Below are 21443 nucleotides of genomic sequence, written 5' to 3'. Positions count from 1 at the left end.
TCTGAAGAACTAGGCTACATCAATTATATCCTCATTTTCTAAGTAACCTAAAGATTAGGATCTTCAGATAGGTCATTACAGATGTTCCAAATATTAGATTGTGATGAGAAAACAAGGAACATGATGTAAAAGATTTCCCAGTCTTACAGAATAGACATAAATAATCAATGCCATATTACTTCTAGCCATTAGAGTCTTCTGCTGACGTGCCTTCGGTAAAGCACAGACATGGCCTCTGCAGATGCTGAGATGGCTGTCTTTGGGGAGGCGGCTCCCTACCTCCGAAAGTCAGAAAAGGAAAGAATTGAGGCCCAGAACAAACCTTTTGATGCCAAGTCATCCGTCTTTGTGGCCCATCCGAAGGAATCCTTTGTAAAAGGGACAATCCAGAGCAGGGAAACAGGGAAGGTTACTGTCAAGACTGAAGCAGGAGAGGTAAGAGAAAAGGAATCTTCAGATCAATATTTGATTCACACTGAACTTTTAGCTGACATATGCAGACATATTCTTTCATTTCCTTGGCAGACTCTGACCGTGAAGGATGATCAGGTCTTCTCCATGAACCCTCCCAAGTATGATAAAATCGAGGACATGGCCATGATGACCCACCTCCACGAACCCGCTGTGCTGTACAACCTCAAAGAGCGTTACGCAGCCTGGATGATCTACGTAAGTACCAGCAGCTGCCTTCCTTTGGGTAGCTGGAAGGCCTGCTGTGCCAGGCTGAGCAGAAGCCAACGTGCTGTCTCCCTTCCTCGCAGACCTACTCGGGTCTCTTCTGTGTCACTGTCAACCCCTACAAGTGGCTGCCGGTGTACAACCCGGAGGTGGTGTTGGCCTACCGAGGCAAAAAGCGCCAGGAGGCCCCTCCACACATCTTCTCCATCTCTGACAATGCCTATCAGTTCATGCTGACTGGTGAGTACCTGATCTCATTCAAAGCAATCTAAACCAAAAAGCCTCACGGCTCTTACTGGAGCACGTGACAAGGCAGCTACAAACACCATGGAGCTGAGTGAGAGAAATTGACAATTGCAAGACAAACTGTACCAGAAGCATGCATACATTGAGCACTGTGTGCTATTGTACCCAATTCTACACTCTCCCATCACAGACATAATACTGAGCTCATATTTTTTTTTTTTTTTCAGTGAGGGAACAGAAAGCATACAATCTTTGTATGCATACCATACAATATGGTATGTATGATTGTATGATACCATACAATCTTTGCTTTGAACACAGGTAGTCAGTTTGATTTGATTCCTTGATGAGAACTGTGTGAAGGGCAAGTGCATACACAGTTTGTCTGAGGACCATGTGCATCTGAGAGTTGTATGGGTCCAGCAGAGCTTGTATTTACTACTGTTAGGATGTGGAAGGAAATTCAGTACTGTCTTCTAGGAGTTACTGTTTGGACTTTCTGGAGAAGCCCCAACTTACATTTACAGATTTACTTTTCAGTCAACTAACTCAGTTCTATTCAGGACAATGGCTAAAAACTTTCATTCTGCCTCTTTCACAGACCGCGAGAACCAGTCAATCCTGATCACGTAAGTACACTTCCTGCTCGGGTCCCTGCAGGGCTACCCTGGACCAGGGTGTCTGCTGCCTGACCACACTCTCTCTGCTTCTCTATTTCATTTGGCAGTGGAGAATCTGGTGCAGGGAAGACTGTGAACACAAAGCGTGTCATCCAGTACTTTGCAACAATTGCAGCTAGTGGGGAGAAGAAGAAGGAGGAGCAGTCTGGCAAAATGCAGGTACATTAATAGGTAGTGGCTTGAATCAGTGTTTTTTTCTGTTCCTTGTTTTTGGAAAGTATATCGAGGAATCATTATTGTCCTGTAGGGAACACTTGAGGACCAAATCATCAGCGCCAACCCACTGCTGGAGGCATTTGGAAATGCCAAGACTGTGAGAAACGACAACTCCTCGCGCTTTGTGAGTTGTAGCTTTGGACAAAATCCCTCCTAACAGTAGTGATGAGGCTAGTGGCATTCTTACATAAAGAGATGTCAAAAGAATCTATCCAGGCTGAAGTGGTTCTTTTTCCCCTCAACAGGGCAAATTCATCAGAATCCACTTTGGGGCCACAGGCAAACTGGCTTCTGCTGACATTGAAACTTGTAAGTGACATCCTGGCATGATCACACCCCTTCCTAAATTCCTACCTCCGTGTGCTTTCTTGTGCCTATCACTTTCTACCTTCCTTACCAGATCTGCTGGAGAAGTCCAGAGTCACTTTCCAGCTCAAGGCAGAAAGAAGCTACCACATTTTTTATCAGGTTACCTCCAACAAGAAGCCAGAGCTAATTGGTAGGAGGCATCACTGAGCTTTTTTTGGAGGAAGATCACTGAGCACCAATGAATTACACTGTAGAAACAATGAAATTTAACCCATCAACATTTGTTTTCAGAAATGCTCCTTATCACTACCAACCCATATGACTACCCTTTTGTGAGTCAAGGTGAGATCACTGTTCCCAGCATTGATGACAAGGAGGAGTTGATGGCTACAGATGTAAGTAACTTGTGAAACAGGCAAGCTGGTACAGGTCATACATCATATAACAGGCAAATATTCCACTTTACTGATTCTATTACCAGAGTGCCATTGACATCCTGGGCTTCACTGCTGATGAAAAGACTGCCATCTACAAGCTGACAGGGGCTGTCATGCACTATGGGAACTTGAAGTTCAAGCAGAAACAGCGAGAGGAGCAGGCAGAGCCAGATGGCACAGAAGGTATTGTCAAACTCAGAAATTAAATATTCTCTGAGCCACTCTGTATGTGAAAGAAACAGAGTCATCTAAAGTTAGATTTTAGGATTTCAAGGAAAACAGCAAGTCAGAAAAAAATCTCACTTCTCCTCACAGTACATCATTTTCTCTGATGTATAATCTCTGGATTTACGTATCCTATACAGTGAAAAATTGACATTTTAAACTGCCTTCTAAACAGTGCCAGGAAGCCAGTAGCCATGGATGCCTTTACTGTAACATTACTAGTCATATTTTTATTGGGAATGCCTGGCAATCTTTGTGGAACAATAAAGTGATTCAGCTCTAACAGGATAGGGGGCCATATTTTCATTCACCCTCACCTGTCAGATGTCCAGGGAACTCTGATGAGAGAGGTCGATTTGATTCCTCTCTGTCAGAGCAGGAGCTAGAACCCATGCCTCCGGTTTTCAGAGTCTTCTCTTTTTAAAGAACTAGGCAGAAGTTGGGAAGTGCCATAGTCATGTCTGAAAAAGGATGAAAACCACTGAATTTTACAGAAGATCAGTAGAAACCAAAGCTCAGAAAGGGCTGTAGATGCTGAATCCGAAATAGTACAGAGAGATCCTCTGTGTGTTCCACTCTAAATATTTGGGTGTTTTTGATCACATTTGGAGTATAGCTCATTACCTGCCTGAGGTCATTGCAACTTCTGAGCTACACACATACTAGAAATATTCAGATTAACAAGCTGCAGATTTTTTTTGAAAACTTCATTGCATTTTGCATGCTTCAATGAAGACCTTCAAACATAAGTTCTTTCAGAAAAGTTCAACATGCATAATTAAGACTTTGCTGCTATACAGATTATATCTGTGACAGTCTTTCAACATATTTCAAAGAACAGAAACCTGAACACTGCAGCCCTTAGAGATCCAAAATCTATATGACAAAAAATTCTATTTTTTTTCCTGTCTATCTTTGCTATTTAGTTGCTGACAAGGCTGCCTACCTGATGGGCCTGAATTCAGCTGACATGCTCAAGGCATTGTGTTACCCTCGAGTCAAAGTTGGGAATGAATATGTGACCAAGGGTCAAACTGTGCAACAGGTGAGAAACATGGTAACCTGTAACCATGCTTTGAAATAATATCCCTTTGATTCTCCTCTGCTCTGTGTTCTAACTGCAGGCATTTACTTTTGTTTTAGGTTCACAATGCTGTAGGTGCTCTGGCAAAGGCTGTCTATGAGAGGATGTTCTTGTGGATGGTTGTTCGTATCAACCAGCAGCTGGATACAAAGCAGCCCAGGCAGTACTTCATTGGTGTCTTGGACATTGCTGGGTTTGAGATCTTTGATGTGAGTAACAAAGATTTGGTAAGAGCTGCTTAGAAATGACAGCTGGGTGTTCTGACAACTCTCAGACATATTTTTAAAGAACACATATGATCAACTCCTTTTTTTTTTTTTTTGTAGCTAATTGCCTCTTTTTTTTTTTTGTCATGAAGTAAAAAATGACTTCTGAAAGGACTTTTCTTATAACAATAGGCTCATTTTCAAGATGTGCAAACTCAAAAGAGCAGAAAGGTTCAAGCAGAAAAATTTCTTAGTTTAAATGATCAAGTTCAACACAGTATAAAACACATACATCATAATAGGCCTAACTTTGTATTTTTTATTCTGTAATTTGTTCTAAGATAACATAGGAAATACATTCTATTTTCACAGTTTTATCGAGGAGAAAAATATAATTGTGAACAATGAATGTCATGCATTTCTCTATTTTGTTATATAGATGTAAAGCTGACTGAAGAAATGCTCAGTCACTATGAAACCAAAGTAACTGCATTCCTTATTTTTAAAGGATAAGGTTTTGCAGTTACTGCTGCATCTTGCAGATATGGATCTTTCTCATTCTATTTCCAGTTCAACAGCTTTGAGCAGCTGTGCATCAACTTCACCAATGAGAAACTGCAGCAGTTCTTCAACCACCACATGTTCGTGCTGGAGCAGGAGGAGTACAAGAAGGAAGGGATTGAATGGACATTCATTGACTTTGGGATGGACCTGGCTGCTTGCATTGAGCTCATTGAGAAGGTATGGGCATGGGAATATTATAATTACTTAGTCTAATTTTTCAAAGGGATCGCTCACGTTCATGTCCAAATGTTCAACTTTTGTTATTCAAGAATACTTAGCTGCTTAGTTTATTTTATCTGTCAAATGAGACATTAAGGTGGTGTCACAGGGCAGGTTTGAACTGATATTTTCTGAAGTGCCAAAAGATTGTTAAACTCCCAACAAAACTGTATTTTTTTTTTCAAAACAGATAGAAACAGTTTCCAGTTAAAAGTCTCCAGCTCACCTTTCAGGTCCAACAGACTTGTGCTCCTACAGCAAAATAGATATATCGTTTGTAAAATAAACATAGAAGATGGAAATGCATAACTGATTGCAAACGGTTGCACTTAATGTGAATCCTTTGATTTAGAATAAGGAGGTATTCATATTGAACATGGAATTTAATGTTCATTGGCTGTCAAGATGATAAGAAATTATAATCACAGAACTGTAAGATCATTTAATCTAACTCCCTTGGTCAAAGCAGGGTTAACTAGACAGGTTTCTCAGGACCATGTAAAGCTCGGTTTTGAATATCTCAGATGATACTCTAGGAATAGATACTCTGGGGAATCTGTTCCAACGGTTGACCACTCTCACAGTAAAAAAAACATTTTCTTACATTTAAATGGAATTTCCTGTAATTCGATTTGTGCCTGTGGCACCTTGTACTGTCACTGAGAACTGCTGAAAAGAGACTGGCTTCATCTTCCTTCCCACCCCCCATTAAGTATTTATACACATTGGTAAGATCCTCCGGAGCCTTCTCTTCTCATGGCTCAACAGTCTCAGCTCTCTCAGCCTCTGCTTGTATGTCAGATATTCCAGTCTAAATATATTAGTGGCCCTTCACTGTGCTTACTCTAGTATGCCTATGCTTCTCTTGTACTGGGGAGCCCAGAACTGGACAAAGCACTTCAGATGTTTCTCAGCAGAGCTGAGTAGAGAGGAAGGATCACCTCCCTCAACCTGCTGATAATATTCTTCTCAATGCAGCACAGGATAGGTGCCTGCCTTTTCTGTAGGGGTGTACTGTATACTCATTTTGGTTCAATTACTTTTATGACATCTGTATATGTTTGTGTTCCTCTGAATAAGAAGGTAGTGCCCTGGTTATATAAAGAAGCTTTTCAACACAAACTAAAGGAATTTCCATTTATCATTATGAATCATTTGGTGTAAAAAACATAACTATCAATATGTTTAATCACATTTTCTAGCATAAAATGTGACTGAAAAATAGCTTTTTCTGATGAGCACTTATGCCTGTGTTCTGCTACTCTGACTAGGTAAAGACCATAATTGCCCATAAAACTAAATTGCAATTTGTCTCTCTTGTGTGTTTCTTCCAGCCTATGGGCATCTTTTCCATTCTGGAAGAGGAGTGCATGTTCCCCAAGGCAACTGACACCTCTTTCAAGAACAAGCTTTATGACCAGCATCTGGGCAAGTCCAGCAATTTCCAGAAGCCCAAGCCTACCAAAGGCAAGACTGAGGCCCACTTCTCCCTGATACACTATGCTGGCACAGTGGACTACAACATCACTGGCTGGCTTGAGAAGAACAAGGACCCCTTGAACGAAACTGTCATTGGGTTATACCAGAAGTCTTCACTGAAAACATTGGCCTTACTGTTTGCCAACTATGGTGGAGCAGAAGCAGGTCAGATCTATGAAAGTCATATTTTCACTGATGTACAGCTTAGAAAAAGGAATTGTAAGAGGCAATAACAAAAATATAAAATCTATTTTATATATTTTTAATTTTGCAGAGGCTAGTGCTGGTGCTGGCAAGAAAGGTGGCAAGAAGAAAGGTTCTTCATTCCAGACTGTCTCAGCTCTTTTCCGGGTGCAGTACAAAGTTCAATATTTTTTTCCTAATATAAGGAGGAAATTCGTCACTTAAAATAGCCCATCTTTTTTTGGCTTAGTTGTGTAAAAAAAAAAATTGATGTTCTTGGGCCTTAGGAGAAAATCCACTGTAACTTATTTATGCTCTTTTCCATTGAATGCACAACATTTGGCTGTGTCCACTTCTCCAGAAAACTTCTAAAATATACCTAGAAGACACAGATTTCCTTTAGATGCCCACCTCTGCTTCAGAACCTTTTATTACCTTTTAACCATTGTTTATGCACAGAGGCCTGGAGGCAAGCTGTTTGCTCCATTTGTATCTCTAGTATTTTTTCCATGATTCATGGATCAGTTATGCTTGAAATAAACCTTGGGCTATGAATTTTTAAGATGTGAGATACTTGGCAGTTTTTTCTTATAACCAAGCTTTGCTGCCTGGCTGCTCCATACACTTCTGTCAGGTAAAATGCTGAGTCTCCCCTGAGGCTATTTATTATGATATTCACTCATTATGATATTCACTCATTATGATATTCACTCAGGGCTCTCTTCTTGATCCAGCCTAATTCCTCCTACATATCTGTTGTCATATGATTCTTGATCACCTGACATAGCCTCTAGCCAGTACTCTGAAACATGATATGGACTTTGTGTATACAACCTAGGATAAATAATCATAGATCTAGGCTATGTTTGCAAGGCTTTTGCCTTGCAAATGGGAAATTATTGCCAGCACATATCATTCAAAAATAATGTAATAAGCCCGTGTTTAAGATCATAATACTTTAAGAAGTAAGAGGTGAACCTTGCTGCATTTAGGTTGTATTGCTCTTAAGTTTTCAGACTTTCTTCCAATATCCGGCTGGTTTAGGCATTTTAAAGTTTAGACATGTTAATGTTTGGACTACTTAATTTAGGTAGTCTGAAATGTTCTCTGGAGGTACCTGCCTCCCTACCCTAATTATAGACAATAATTATTTATAAATAATTATACAGATATTAGTTACAGACCAGCCCTGGGATTCATCTCACCTTGTTCTCATCTTACCTTACTTACAAGCAAAACATGAAATCGAGACACATAAAATTCAGCCTGTTACTCTTGCTTTTAGTGGAGAAAATAGGAAGGTTCTATGTAGTGTGAACCATATGACCCACCTTAAATGTCTACTGTAGTATGCTTCAAACCGCATCAGAGGAGTATCAGTATATCCCTCCTGGAACGTATAATGGAAGAAGGATATAATTTCTAATGAAGGTATTTCACTAGAGTCAGTGAAATGTCATAAAACTGTATGTTTAAGAGTACAGAGTTCCTACAGACTAAACAGACAAGCTTAATACCTTAAGTTAATAATAACAAAGATATGTGGAAAGTCAGAAAACTGGTGCAGGTGGCTTCAGTTCAGGATTCTGCAAGCTAATATTTGATAACACATTATCTCAGTACAAATTGCTTGATGCTTACATTGGAAATTACATTTGCTAATATAAACTTTTGTTAATGACTCTCCCAGGAAAATTTAAACAAGCTGATGACAAATCTGAGAAGCACCCACCCCCATTTTGTACGCTGCATCATCCCAAATGAAACAAAAACGCCTGGTAAGAGACTTACATATAGAAAGTCTTCAATATGGTGCAGGTCTTCCCTGATGTATTACAGAATACAACATCCATTTGTGCTCTGAATTGTTAGGTGCCATGGAACATGAGCTGGTGCTGCATCAGCTTCGGTGTAATGGTGTGCTGGAAGGGATCAGAATTTGCAGGAAAGGATTTCCCAACAGAGTCCTGTATGCAGATTTTAAACAGAGGTCAGACTGCTTCCCGTTCCTAGATCATTTTGGCCATCTTAAGTAGCTTATGAAATTTAAAATTCACCTCTGGTGAATAGAACCTTCTCTAACATTTACATTTAGCAGTGGAGTTACGTTCTCTTTTTTGTAGTGTATCAGTCAATTGGTCTCAACAACAGACCTCCTTATATTACCATTTTCTCCCCCAGATACAAAGTATTAAATGCAAGTGCTATTCCAGAGGGACAGTTCATTGACAGCAAGAAGGCTTGTGAGAAACTTCTTGGATCAATTGATATAGACCACACACAATATAAATTTGGTCACACCAAGGTACCAAAACTGTTTGTTTCAAGTACTGTGTGTTTTTGTTCTGTACAGCTTAAGAATGATACTGAGATACTTCAGAAAGCACGTGAAATCATCAAACACTGACACGTCAGTGTTTAAAACACATCAACTAAATACTTTTTGACTCACCACTTCAATAAAACAGTGAAATTCATTGTCATAGGATGATTCTAATTCAGGGTTCCTAATTGAAGACAAAGTTGTAGAATAGAAGAATCAAGGATTAATAAAAACAAATGAATAAGATCTGGCTATTATAGTTTCTCAACTGCAGTAATATGACTGCAATAACCAGACCAGGATGCCTGAAGATATAAAAGAGGATCCATCACTGCATACATTCTTTGTGGTTTTGCTCTTTCTCTTAACTTCCCATATAATCTGCCATGGCAGACGGGATATGGGCCACTGTGAACAGCAAGCTCATAGACTATACCTATTTTTATGTTCTTACCTAAGGTGTTCTTCAAAGCCGGGCTAGTAGGCCTTTTGGAGGAGATGAGGGATGAGAAGCTGGCACAGCTCATTACTCGCACACAGGCCAGGTGCAGGGGTTTCCTAATGAGAGTGGAGTACCAGAAAATGGTGGAGAGGAGGTAAACATTTATTTAAATCAAGTTCACTGTATTTGGTATATTTTGTCATCTGCGCCTAAATTTTTAATATTTATTTCACTTACCTTTCAGAGAGTCCATCTTCTGCATCCAGTACAATATTCGTGCATTCATGAATGTCAAGCACTGGCCCTGGATGAAGCTGTTCTTCAAGATCAAGCCCTTGCTGAAGAGTGCAGAATCTGAGAAGGAGATGGCCAACATGAAACAAGAGTTTGAGAAAACCAAGGAAGAGCTTGCAAAGTCTGAGGCAAAGAGGAAGGAGCTGGAGGAGAAAATGGTGAAGCTGGTGCAGGAGAAAAATGATCTGCAGCTCCAAGTGCAGGCTGTGAGTAGGACCAGTGTGCCTCATTCTAACTTAACAGTGGCTACAAGGCCGATGTTTACAATTAAATTTTCAAAAGACACATAACAAGTAAAATTTAAATCAATTACTTTGTAGTTCATTAAATGATGCTTTTAAAAACATAACTAGGTACTGCCAGAAAGTTCTAGTAAGGGCATTCCATGATTGTATGTATATCATGGGTGAGACTTATCAAACAATCATAGAATCATAGCATATCCTGAGTTGGAAAGGACCCACGAGGATCACAGAATCATCTAGGTTGGAAGAGACCTCCAAGATCACCGAGTCCAACCTCTGACCTAACACTAACAAGTCCTCCACTAAACCATATCACTAAGCTCTACGTCTAAATGTCTTTTAAAGACCTCCAAGGATGGTGACTCAACCACTTCCCTGGGCAGCCCATTCCAATGCCTAACAACCCTTTCAGTAAAGAAGTTCTTCCTAATATCCAACCTAAACCTCCCCTGGTGCAACTTTAGCCCATTCCCCCTCATCCTGTTACCAGGCATGTGGGAGAACAGACCAACCCCCACCTCGCTACAGCCTCCTTTAAGGTATCTATAGAGCGCGATAAGGTCGCCCCTGAGCCTCCTCTTCTCCAGGCTGAACAATCCCAGCTTGCCCAGCTGCTCCTCGTAAGACTTGTTCTCCTCACCAGCTTCGTTGCCGTTCTCCGGACATGCTCGAGCACCTCCATGTCCTTCTTGTAGTAAGGGGCCCAAAACTGAACACAGTACTCAAGGTGCGGCCTCACCAGAGCCAAGTACAGGGGGACAATCACTTCCCTAGACCTGCTGGCCACACTGTTTCTTATACAAGCCAGGATGCTGTTGGCCTTCTTGGCCACCTGAGCACACTGCTGGCTCATATTCAGCCGACTATCAACCAATACTCCCAGGTCCTTCTCTGCCAGGCAGCTTTCTAACCACTCGTCTCCCAGCCTGTAGCGCTGCTTGGGGTTGTTGCGCCCCAGATGCAGGACCCGGCACTTGGCCTTGTTGAACTTCATACAGTTGATCTTCAAGTCCAACTCCTGGCTACACACAGGACTACCCAAAAATAAAACCCTATGTAGAGAGCATTGTCCAAGCACTTCTTGAACTCCAGCCGGCTCAGTGCTGTGACCACTTCCCTAGAGAGCCTGTTCCAGTGCCTGACCGCTCTCTTGGTGAAGATTCTTTTCCTAATACTCAGTCTGAACCACTCCGGAATCAGGTTCATGCTATTCCCTCAGGTCTAATTGCTGGTCACCAGGGAAAATAGATCAGCACCTCCCCTGCTGTTCCCTCTTGTGAGGAAGCTGCAGACCATTGCATCGAGAAAGATTTTGGTCTGCTCCTTAAAACTCCTACAAGCACATACTTTCTGCTGGAACATAAAACAGATATTTAACCATAAAATAACTTTTAATATTCTAAATTATTAAGCTGAGAAACACAATATCCCCTCAAAAGACATATTCTGAAAAAAGTGCATTTTCATGATCAGGAAGCTGATGCTTTAGCTGATGCTGAGGAAAGGTGTGACCAGCTCATCAAAACCAAAATCCAGCTGGAAGCCAAAGTTAAGGAGGTGACTGAAAGGGCCGAGGATGAGGAGGAAATTAATGCTGAGCTGACAGCCAAGAAGAGAAAACTGGAGGATGAATGTTCAGAGCTGAAGAAAGACATTGATGACCTGGAGTTAACCTTGGCCAAGGTTGAGAAGGAAAAACATGCCACCGAAAACAAGGTAAGACTCAGAAGACATCACTCGTACTCGAGAAAGAATTCTAGTCTGTAATACAGCATAAAGTTTTAAACCACATTTTTATCTACACTTGCTCCCTTCTTGTCAAAGGTGAAAAACCTCACCGAGGAGATGGCAGCTCTGGATGAGACCATTGTGAAGCTGACAAAAGAGAAGAAAGCCCTCCAAGAGGCCCACCAGCAGACACTGGATGACCTGCAGGCCGAAGAGGACAAAGTCAATACATTGACCAAAGCAAAAACCAAGCTGGAGCAGCAAGTGGATGATGTAAGCACACGTGCCTCCAGCAAGACAGGACAGGTATGGAGTTCGACCTGCCTGGCACTGATGGTGTTGTTGTGTTTAGCTGGAAGGGTCCCTGGAGCAAGAGAAGAAACTGCGCATGGACCTTGAAAGGGCTAAGAGGAAACTTGAGGGAGACCTGAAGCTGGCCCATGATACCATAATGGATTTGGAAAATGATAAGCAGCAGCTGGATGAGAAACTGAAAAAGTAAGTGTGGTTGTGAGACACCTGAGTGTGGGTCAGGTGCATTTATTAGGTAGTTTTATTCAGGTGTTAACACTGTGATTCTGTATGCTTTGTGCAAAGGAAAGACTTTGAAATCAGCCAGATCCAGAGCAAAATTGAGGATGAGCAACTTCTTGGCATGCAATTGCAGAAGAAGATCAAGGAGCTGCAGGCAAGTCTCTGGTCCTTTCCCTCCACCCTGCTGAAGGACATCAGTACAAGGAGGGCATGGGTGTGAAGGGTCTCGCATTTTCCCCAGGCCCGTATCGAGGAACTGGAGGAGGAAATTGAGGCAGAGCGAACCTCTCGGGCAAAAGCAGAGAAGCACCGTGCTGACCTCTCCAGAGAGCTGGAGGAGATCAGCGAGCGCCTGGAAGAAGCAGGAGGGGCTACAGCAGCTCAGATTGAGATGAACAAGAAGCGTGAGGCAGAATTTCAGAAGATGCGCCGTGACCTCGAAGAGGCCACGCTGCAGCACGAAGCCACAGCTGCCACCCTTCGGAAGAAGCACGCAGACAGCACAGCTGAGCTTGGGGAGCAGATCGACAACCTGCAACGAGTCAAGCAGAAGCTGGAGAAGGAGAAGAGTGAGCTGAAGATGGAGATAGATGACTTGGCCAGTAACATGGAGTCTGTCTCCAAAGCCAAGGTACTGAAATACTTTTATTAGCACTTTGTAAACAATGTAATATTTATTTTTATATTTGTACTTAAACATCACCAGGTTACAATACAACTTTTTTTCTTCTGATCTGATATATACATCCTGGGTTTATGTATATTGTCCATAGATACGTAAACTGCATCTCCTGGCTACATTTGCTTGCTGTAAATAAGGCAGAGTCCAGGTATTAACACATTTTTAAATGTATGTTTTCCACCTAGGCAAACCTGGAGAAGATGTGCCGCACTTTGGAAGACCAACTAAGTGAATTTAAAACAAAGGAAGAGCAGAATCAACGCATGATCAGTGATCTCAGTGCTCAAAGAGCACGTCTACAGACAGAATCTGGTAAAGCAACAAATCTCTAGTTTAGAAATGGAAGAATCCTTTAAATGGCTTTATTTCATTTAAAATTCATTTAATTTGGCTGTTAAAATATTTTCTAAATACAAACTTTTCCAGGTGAATATGCACGCCAGGTTGAGGAAAAAGATGCTTTAATTTCTCAGCTTTCTAGAGGGAAACAGGCCTTCACCCAACAGATTGAGGAACTGAAGCGACAACTAGAGGAAGAGATAAAGGTGAAGACACTTCATGTGTATTTATTTCATAAAATTTATACCTCACTGCTCTGTCAGTGCAGACTCCTAGCTTCCTGCAATATATCAGCCTTTGGCTTGATATTATCGTACACTGGGTAAATTACTATTTCCCTGGAAGATACTCCAGCGTTTAAATGGCAGTAAGAAAAGATTTCCCAGACTACAGCTACTCCTTATTGCAATACTTTTAACCACAGGCCAAGAATGCCCTGGCCCATGGCTTGCAATCTGCTCGCCACGACTGTGACTTGCTCCGGGAACAATATGAGGAGGAGCAGGAAGCCAAGGGTGAGCTGCAGCGTGCCCTGTCCAAAGCCAACAGCGAAGTGGCCCAGTGGAGAACCAAATATGAGACGGACGCTATTCAGCGCACCGAAGAGCTGGAGGAGGCCAAGTATGTGGTGACAGGATGCAAGGAAGCAGGAGGGGCAATGAAAATTCAGAAGGGACCTTGGAAGCGAAGACCAAGATATTCAAAGAAATAAGTCATGGGGTTGCTTTGGGGAAGGATGACAGATGTGGTAAACTTTATCCTATAGACCTTATGGATTGGAGTCTACAGAATGCAAAATGACTCAGCGTGCAGTTGTAGAGAGCATACTCATTCCTCTTTGATCACTAACTATGAGCTTTTTACCACCTCCCAGGAAGAAGCTGGCACAGCGCCTGCAGGATGCAGAGGAACACGTTGAAGCTGTCAACGCCAAATGTGCTTCCCTGGAAAAGACAAAACAGAGGCTGCAGAACGAGGTGGAAGACCTGATGATTGACGTAGAGCGAGCAAATGCTGCCTGCGCAGCTCTGGACAAGAAGCAGAAGAACTTTGACAAGGTATTCTGGCCTCTGGCCCTGTGCTTCCTGGGCAGAGCATCCCTTCACAACTGCCACATCCATACTCACACCCTGTTGATCTGCCCAGATCCTGGCAGAGTGGAAGCAGAAGTACGAGGAAACACAGGCTGAGCTGGAAGCTTCCCAGAAGGAGTCTCGCTCTCTCAGCACGGAGCTGTTTAAGATGAAGAATGCCTATGAGGAGTCCCTGGACCACCTGGAAACGCTGAAGCGTGAGAACAAGAACTTGCAGCGTAAGTCCGTGGCTTTCTGCTGCTGGCCGGGCTTTCCCCCAAGCTTGTCTACCCACCACTCCACACGGGTGTGTGCCTGCAGTGATGAGAAGAGACCTGTCACCCTGGTGTGTGAGGGCCCTTCCCTTTATGCCCTATGTCTGACCATGCCTTGTTTCACCCTTCCCTACAGAGGAGATTTCTGACCTCACGGAGCAGATTGCAGAGGGAGGAAAGGCGATCCACGAGCTGGAGAAAGTCAAGAAGCAGATTGAGCAGGAGAAATCTGAAATCCAGGCTGCCTTGGAGGAAGCTGAGGTATGTGCCCATAATCACTGCTGTCCACACTAGAAACGCTAGCAGTGGGGAAATATGGCTAAGAAATGCACGGTCCCCCTACTGCTCTAGCTGTGGAGCACATCCACGCCAGGTTCTCTGAAAAATTCTGTGATTATCAAGAAAACAAGAAGTAGCTCTACCCATGTTATACGTGTTTGTGACCATTTGTCCAGGCCTCCCTAGAACATGAAGAGGGGAAAATCCTGCGCCTCCAGCTGGAGCTCAACCAGGTCAAGTCTGAGATTGACAGGAAGATAGCAGAGAAAGATGAGGAAATCGACCAGCTGAAGAGAAATCACCTCAGAATTGTGGAGTCCTTGCAGAGCAGTCTGGATGCTGAGATCAGGAGCAGGAATGAAGCCCTGCGGCTGAAGAAGAAGATGGAGGGAGACCTGAATGAAATGGAGATCCAGCTGAGCCATGCCAACCGTGTGGCTGCAGAGGCACAAAAGAACCTGAGAAACACACAGGCAGTGCTCAAGGTCCGTTCAGCAAAGCTACACATACAAGAAAGGCTTCTCTAACATTTTTGGCACCCTAGTGTGCTGTGCTGCCTTGTCATTTCTCTTTCCTCTTTTACAGGATACCCAGATACATTTGGATGATGCACTCAGGACGCAGGAAGACCTGAAGGAGCAGGTGGCCATGGTGGAGCGCAGAGCAAACCTCTTGCAGGCTGAGATTGAGGAGCTGCGGGCAGCCCTGGAGCAGACAGAGCGGTCAAGGAAAGTGGCTGAGCAGGAGCTTCTGGATGCAAGCGAGCGTGTGCAGCTCCTCCATACCCAGGTAAGGGCTTGGTGCCCAAACCCGTTGTGTAGACACTTAACACAGATGACTGTTAGAGTAGTAGAGGGTGACGCAGGACAATGGTCTTGAATGGCCTCTATACTGCTGTCCACAATGGAAACAGGGTCACAGCCCATCACCTAAGCCCACCACTGACATTTGGTAAACAATTCTTTAATAAAGAATTCCAAACGCTGAATTTAAAGGTTGAAGAGGAAAGAGTTGGCTCAGGCTGTAGCTTTGGTATTTCAGGCCTCAGAATACAAGTCTTACAATTTCTGTTTGCACAGAACACCAGCTTGATCAACACCAAGAAGAAGCTGGAAACAGACATTGCCCAAATTCAGAGTGAAATGGAAGATACCATCCAGGAAGCCCGCAACGCCGAAGAGAAGGCCAAGAAGGCCATCACAGATGTGAGCTGGGGAATTCTGTCACCGAGGGTGATGGATGCATTCTCCCCAGAATATCTTTGGCCCCAACCTGGCTTTGCTGTTTTGCCTCTCCAGGCAGCCATGATGGCAGAAGAGCTGAAGAAGGAACAGGACACCAGTGCCCATCTGGAAAGGATGAAGAAGAACCTGGACCAGACGGTGAAAGACCTGCAGCACCGTCTGGATGAGGCTGAGCAGCTGGCACTGAAGGGAGGCAAGAAGCAAATCCAGAAGCTGGAGGCCAGGGTGCGTAGGGATGGTATTTGTGCACAAGTGAGCATGTCATGAAGGGAGCCACCTGGCTCCAAACAAGCTCCAAACATGGGCTTCTCATTGCAGGTGCGGGAGCTGGAAGGGGAGGTAGATGCTGAGCAGAAGCGCAGTGCTGAAGCCGTGAAGGGTGTGCGCAAGTATGAGAGGAGGGTGAAGGAGCTAACCTACCAGGTAAGGCAGGAGGCGTCTTTGTGCTGACGCACCCTTCTCACGGAAAGCCAAAGCATTTTTCCGTGAACTCCAAGAGGACATGTTTTCTGGTGCTGTGGGGAAACCAACTCTCTCTCTTTCCTGCTTACCAACCACTCTAGTCTGAGGAAGACCGGAAGAACATTCTCAGGCTCCAGGATCTGGTGGACAAGCTGCAGATGAAGGTGAAATCCTACAAGAGACAATCTGAGGAGGCTGTAAGTATTACTCTGAGTGATGGTAAGAGGATTAATTGAGGAAAAGCATATGGGAAACCTGGGAAATCTACAGGTCAATAATGAAGGACTCCAAATATTGTCTGACATGTTTATATATTTGTCTAGTGTTTAAGTACTAAAGGAATGAGACCAAAGAAAGGAAATAAATGGGCAAATGTATGTAGTATTTCTGGGGGCATAGAACAGATGTTATTTCTAAGAAGGAATTCTTACTAATAATACTACATGTACAATGTACTAAAAATGTTTCACAAAAAAATTCAAATAATTTAAATAAGCATTTTTATGAAAGACGTCTGGAACACTGCAATTGGTAATTATGTGGAAGGAAAGGAACAGCCAAATCAGTGCAACCCCTAGCCTGTGCTCCTCACCACCAACTCCCTCTCCCCACACAGGAGGAGCTGTCCAATGTCAACCTCTCCAAATTCCGCAAGATTCAGCATGAGCTGGAGGAAGCCGAGGAGCGGGCTGACATTGCAGAGTCACAGGTCAACAAGCTACGAGCGAAGAGCCGGGAGTTTCATAGGAGGATAGAAGAGGAAGAATGAAGTTGTCACGAGGAAACAAAATGGCCTGAGGGATGCACAAAATGTGAACCCTCTGTTGCTTTCTTCTGCAATGTATTTGTAACCATGTCAATGTGTAGAGAATAAAGACCGTAGATTAATTTGCACACACACTATGAACAGTGGCTTCTTTGTTTTTTATTCCTGAATAAGCTTAGGATTTTGGTGAATCACCTATAGATGCTTTCAAGCTTCTAGCACTGCTCTTGCCCTCACATATTCTTGATGCTTCTCCTACTAACCTTCCAGCACAGCTTACATCCCACGTGAGTTGCAAGAGGGAGCAATCCCTTTCTCCCTTTCCTCTTTGCTTTGCCTGCTTTTGTTTCTGATCTTGGCAATAACAAATCCTAACCACCAGACTCTGAGTAAGCTATCAGATGTCACAGTGCATCACACTATGATGGGACAGACATTTCCTCAGCAGAGACAATTTTCAGCAGACACTGAAATTATCACACTGTTCTGACTCTTCCACGGTGCCTCTAAATTGTGCAATTTCTCTTACTCTAGATTCACTCAGCTGCTGTCACCACCTGCTCATAGTTTCTCTGCAGTGTGGCAAAATGCTGAGCCCTGCCTGGGGCCAACCGGGTGGAAGGAGGCCTCCTCAGGGCCAATTTCCCTTACACTGTGTGGCAAGAATGCTCCTCCTCAGCATGTCACCTCAAAGGTCAGGCCATGCGTGGCAAGTCCACAGGCAAGGGAAAGGAAGAAAGCTGATGGCTGTATTCCTCCATTACTTCCTCAGATACCTGAAGCTCCCCTTCAGCCTAAATACATACTAAGGTGGCAATATTTTGGTCGATGGGAGTCAGAAGGGAAGGGGGAAATTGGCAAATAATTTTTCTTCCATTCAGACCCTGATCTGGACAGAAGAGGAACGCTGGGCATGTACAGCCGCACGTACAGTCTCATGTGCTCTATCAGCCGTCTCAGCTGGAGTATTCTGAAACGTTAGGCCTTGGGTGAAAAGGCACATGGAGAGTGTGATGGTACGTTAAAGACATGCACACAGATGTCTGCCTAAACCAATGCTCTCACATAACTGACAGCTCTGTGCTTCCAAGCAAATTCTGTCCCTTGTTTTCAGGAAGACCACACAACCCTGGAGGATTCTGTCAGAAAGCTCTGCAGGGCTGTGCGTACTCTGAGTCAAAGACAGGTTAGTAGTAACTGAGGACTACTAAGTTAATTTGGTGTTCCTTTAAGGAGTAGAAATTTGCACAATTGCACCCACTGTTGCCGCACTGCCCCTGTCTGAAGTGTTCACAGCCCATTACTTTGACTGACTCCTGACCGCAGGAGCCCTTGGTGTGGACTGATGCAGAGTGGATGAGAAAGACATTAGCAGCAACTGAGGAGTGAGGTGCAGCTGGCACTGAAGGGAAGCAAGAAGCCGATGCAGGAGCAGAGGACAGTGTATGTGTTGATGGCTCACGAGGGTCCATGTGTTTTCACCTCTGTCTACTGTACAAGGGCTGCTGCTCAAAAGCAGAGGTGGATCCTCCATGGATCACTAAGCCTAGAAGGGGAGAAAGGGTGGGAGTGAGGCTGGTGCTGTGGGCTGAAGGGATGAAAGCTGTGCAGAAAACGATTGTGCCCAAGCAGGTAGCCCCTGAATGCTTTCAGCCCTGATTGGCTTACAGTGTTTACAATGGAGAGCTTGCCACTGGAGCTCCTTAAGGGTGATGGGAAGTGATAAGGACTGAGACTGGTCTCTTGGTCCAAGCTTTAGAAGCCCATAGAGGGGGCTCTGCCTCCAAGCAGGCACTCACACCACTGGGAAGTTTCAACCAACAGCTCTGTGGCTGTATGTCTGTGACAGCATTATCCAATGAATGGACGAATATCCACCCTACCTGGCTCCCAGGTGCAGCCTCACCAACACACCAGCTCTTGCAAGGAAGTCCAGCTTGCTTCCAGTGTCACTAGGGAGGACTGGTGAGCAGAACCTCTGTCACTGCTGTCACTACTGTCTGAGAGAGCAAGGGGAGATGGTTCTTTAGGTTTTCAATCACAAGGACCTTAAAAAAGCTACCCAGCACTTTGCAGAGATGCCAGACTAGTTTTCCCTTCTGAGGACACTGCATAACTTTTCCCCATGGCTTCCCAGCAGACTCCAATCTTTTTCATGCCTCCTCATCCTCTGCAGTCTTGCTCTTTGCCTGACAGAGTGCCTGGCTCTGCCATCATGGATGGGGTCTCTGTGGTGAGCCTGGACTGTCCAAACGCATCTATGAGCTCAGTGCTCCTTTTGAGTGGCTTTAGAATCCCTGTCCACACACACCTGCAGGCTTCTCCGAAGCTTCAGATAGGGATGGGTGGAGTCTAGATGACACACAACATCGCATGAGCATCTCTGTTAGCTGTAACGGCAGGGCTACTCTGTACAAGCATAAAATTCTGAGACTCTTTGAAATCCCACTTTTCAGACCCTGCACTCTCCTTTGCCTTGCATTGGCTCCACCGTGGGAGCTCAAGGATGTGTCATGACATCAGAACAAAGCAAGGTAGCCAGCAAAAGCCAGCCATAGGGTAGAGAGAAGGCAGCAGCCGTGAAGAAGAGTGAGCCGGCTGGTGACTCCTGGACACATTGGTAAGTGTGGCATCTGGAAATAGTTTCTCTGATGACTTGTAAAAAGAAAATGTTACAAGAGGTACTGATACGAAAGTGCGGGCAAATCACTGGAGATGAAGCAACTCTCAGATCATGAGTATAACTGTGTCTGTTCTCTTCTGAGCTACTGTAACCTTTGCTTACACAAAGTTCCATGCCCCCCTGTTCTCTCCCTAGAGCTCAGGGATGTGGTTGAAAATACAGCAGGCAGCAGAATGTCCTAAGTTCAGGGACAGGTTCCCGCCCTCAGGGAGAGCTTGCCGTAAGTGCAGCTGGGCAGTGCTGGTGGGACCGAGGCTCAGCCTCATGTCCCCAGCAAATTCACAGCTCCCTCCTGGCCCCCCTCTCCTGCACTCTCAGGCCCTGCAGCCTTGACAAGAGTCATTCCCAGAAGGGGCTTGCTCAGAGAGCTCTGGAGGTTGCCAGTGCCAGGAGGATCACTTTGTCATTTGTCTCCCTTCATCAGCAGTGTCAAAAACTAAAAATAGCCACCTCTTGCAAGAATCCTGCGTGGAGCCATGCCTGCTTGTGTAGATGATACGCTTCCACTAATAGCACTTGAAGACATTCCTCAGCGGGTAGCTTGCCTTCTATATCTCACTGCAATGCGTTGCCGTGTAGGTGCTGGACAACTGTGCTGTGTCCTAAGATGGCAGATGCTATTCTTATCCCAGAAAGGCCTGCTCCGGCACAGCTCCTTTGTCAGCTGAAATGTGAAAAATCAGAAACTGCGTGTGCTCTCACTTGTAAGAGTATAAATCAAGAGTGGCCCCTCTGAAGCCAGCGGAATGACAGTGAGTGAAACCAGTGTCTGGGTGCTCACTCTGCTCTCCTGGGACACGCTGTCCCATCGGGAACATGGCAGCTGCACAAGTACTTCAGTGGTCTGTTGGGGGTGGGTGGGGGCATCCCTTCTCTTGGATATCAACAAATGAAAAGATGTCCTGAAAGTGCACAATTTTACAACTGCCTCCCTCTGTGGTGAAGTCAGAGGTAGGGCTTACTCCAAGCTCCAGAAGCTTCCAGAAAGCCTCTTCCCCTTGCTCAGACTGTGCGTTTGCAGCACTCACTGAGGTAAAGTAGCAGGGCTGCACAACGGAGATCTTTCAAGGAATCCCATTGCAGTATGGGGACTGCAGAAGAACCTCTGGCCAAGTCAGTGGCTATAACATGCTGGTTATGGAGGCCCAACTCTGCCTGCAGCCTGCCTTCACTAGCTCTTTGGAGAGCTCAGGAAAGCAGGCACCCCGGTACTGTACAGTCGCCACAGGAAATCAATTAGAGGAAGTCAAGGCTCAGAGACATCAGTTGGGAGGGTGGCTGTGCCTGTCCCATTGCCACCTGGCCTGTCGCATGGAGGACACAGGCCCCATCAGCTTTCCTCTCGGCACTGGACTCCAGCAGCCTCCTGTCAGTCACAGGGAACTCAGACAGGCAACACCCGACCTCATCCATTTGTGCTCAGAGCAGAATTTGTGCTGAGAACACGAATTGCCAGCGGGTGGCAGCATGGAGCCTCAGAGGTGGACCTTCCACTGGGTGCCTTCCCTGCTATAAAACAGCAGCTAGGACTCGCTTAAAATGGTATGC

General features: G+C 44.6%; 1 protein-coding gene and 1 long non-coding RNA gene across 2 annotated transcripts in view; one reads left to right on the top strand and one right to left on the bottom strand.

Annotated features, from left to right (window-relative positions):
* The window catches only part of LOC310884254 (myosin heavy chain, skeletal muscle, adult-like), a 45739-nt gene extending 28398 nt beyond the window's left edge, over positions 1-17341 (top strand). Inside the window, exons 6-43 of the mRNA XM_083805746.1 lie at positions 186-435; positions 526-669; positions 762-918; positions 1526-1553; positions 1652-1763; positions 1852-1944; positions 2066-2129; positions 2221-2319; positions 2421-2524; positions 2611-2749; positions 3718-3836; positions 3935-4084; positions 4652-4822; positions 6199-6508; positions 6618-6694; positions 8217-8304; positions 8399-8516; positions 8708-8831; positions 9309-9445; positions 9536-9791; positions 11304-11546; positions 11655-11831; positions 11911-12056; positions 12156-12246; positions 12334-12723; positions 12960-13086; positions 13201-13319; positions 13538-13734; positions 13988-14171; positions 14260-14425; positions 14598-14722; positions 14917-15225; positions 15326-15529; positions 15820-15945; positions 16039-16209; positions 16303-16407; positions 16548-16643; positions 17063-17341. Coding sequence (XP_083661872.1) covers positions 229-435; positions 526-669; positions 762-918; positions 1526-1553; positions 1652-1763; positions 1852-1944; positions 2066-2129; positions 2221-2319; positions 2421-2524; positions 2611-2749; positions 3718-3836; positions 3935-4084; positions 4652-4822; positions 6199-6508; positions 6618-6694; positions 8217-8304; positions 8399-8516; positions 8708-8831; positions 9309-9445; positions 9536-9791; positions 11304-11546; positions 11655-11831; positions 11911-12056; positions 12156-12246; positions 12334-12723; positions 12960-13086; positions 13201-13319; positions 13538-13734; positions 13988-14171; positions 14260-14425; positions 14598-14722; positions 14917-15225; positions 15326-15529; positions 15820-15945; positions 16039-16209; positions 16303-16407; positions 16548-16643; positions 17063-17215 — 5826 coding nt within the window. The 5' untranslated portion in view covers positions 186-228 and the 3' untranslated portion in view covers positions 17216-17341. The remainder of the gene's footprint in view (positions 1-185; positions 436-525; positions 670-761; positions 919-1525; positions 1554-1651; positions 1764-1851; positions 1945-2065; positions 2130-2220; positions 2320-2420; positions 2525-2610; positions 2750-3717; positions 3837-3934; positions 4085-4651; positions 4823-6198; positions 6509-6617; positions 6695-8216; positions 8305-8398; positions 8517-8707; positions 8832-9308; positions 9446-9535; positions 9792-11303; positions 11547-11654; positions 11832-11910; positions 12057-12155; positions 12247-12333; positions 12724-12959; positions 13087-13200; positions 13320-13537; positions 13735-13987; positions 14172-14259; positions 14426-14597; positions 14723-14916; positions 15226-15325; positions 15530-15819; positions 15946-16038; positions 16210-16302; positions 16408-16547; positions 16644-17062) is intronic.
* Positions 4182-9646, bottom strand: LOC310884258. Its single transcript, XR_014574102.1, has 3 exons — positions 9529-9646; positions 9304-9407; positions 4182-8493 (listed from the first exon to the last, which is right to left on the bottom strand). It is a non-coding gene; the product is annotated as an uncharacterized lncRNA (long non-coding RNA).
* Positions 17342-21443: the final 4102 nt, after the last annotated feature.

The sequence above is a fragment of the Anser anser genome, assembly GCF_964211835.1.
Source record: "Anser anser genome assembly, chromosome: 19".
Lineage (NCBI taxonomy): Eukaryota > Metazoa > Chordata > Aves > Anseriformes > Anatidae > Anser > Anser anser.
This window is presented reverse-complemented; position numbering and strand designations above follow the sequence as displayed.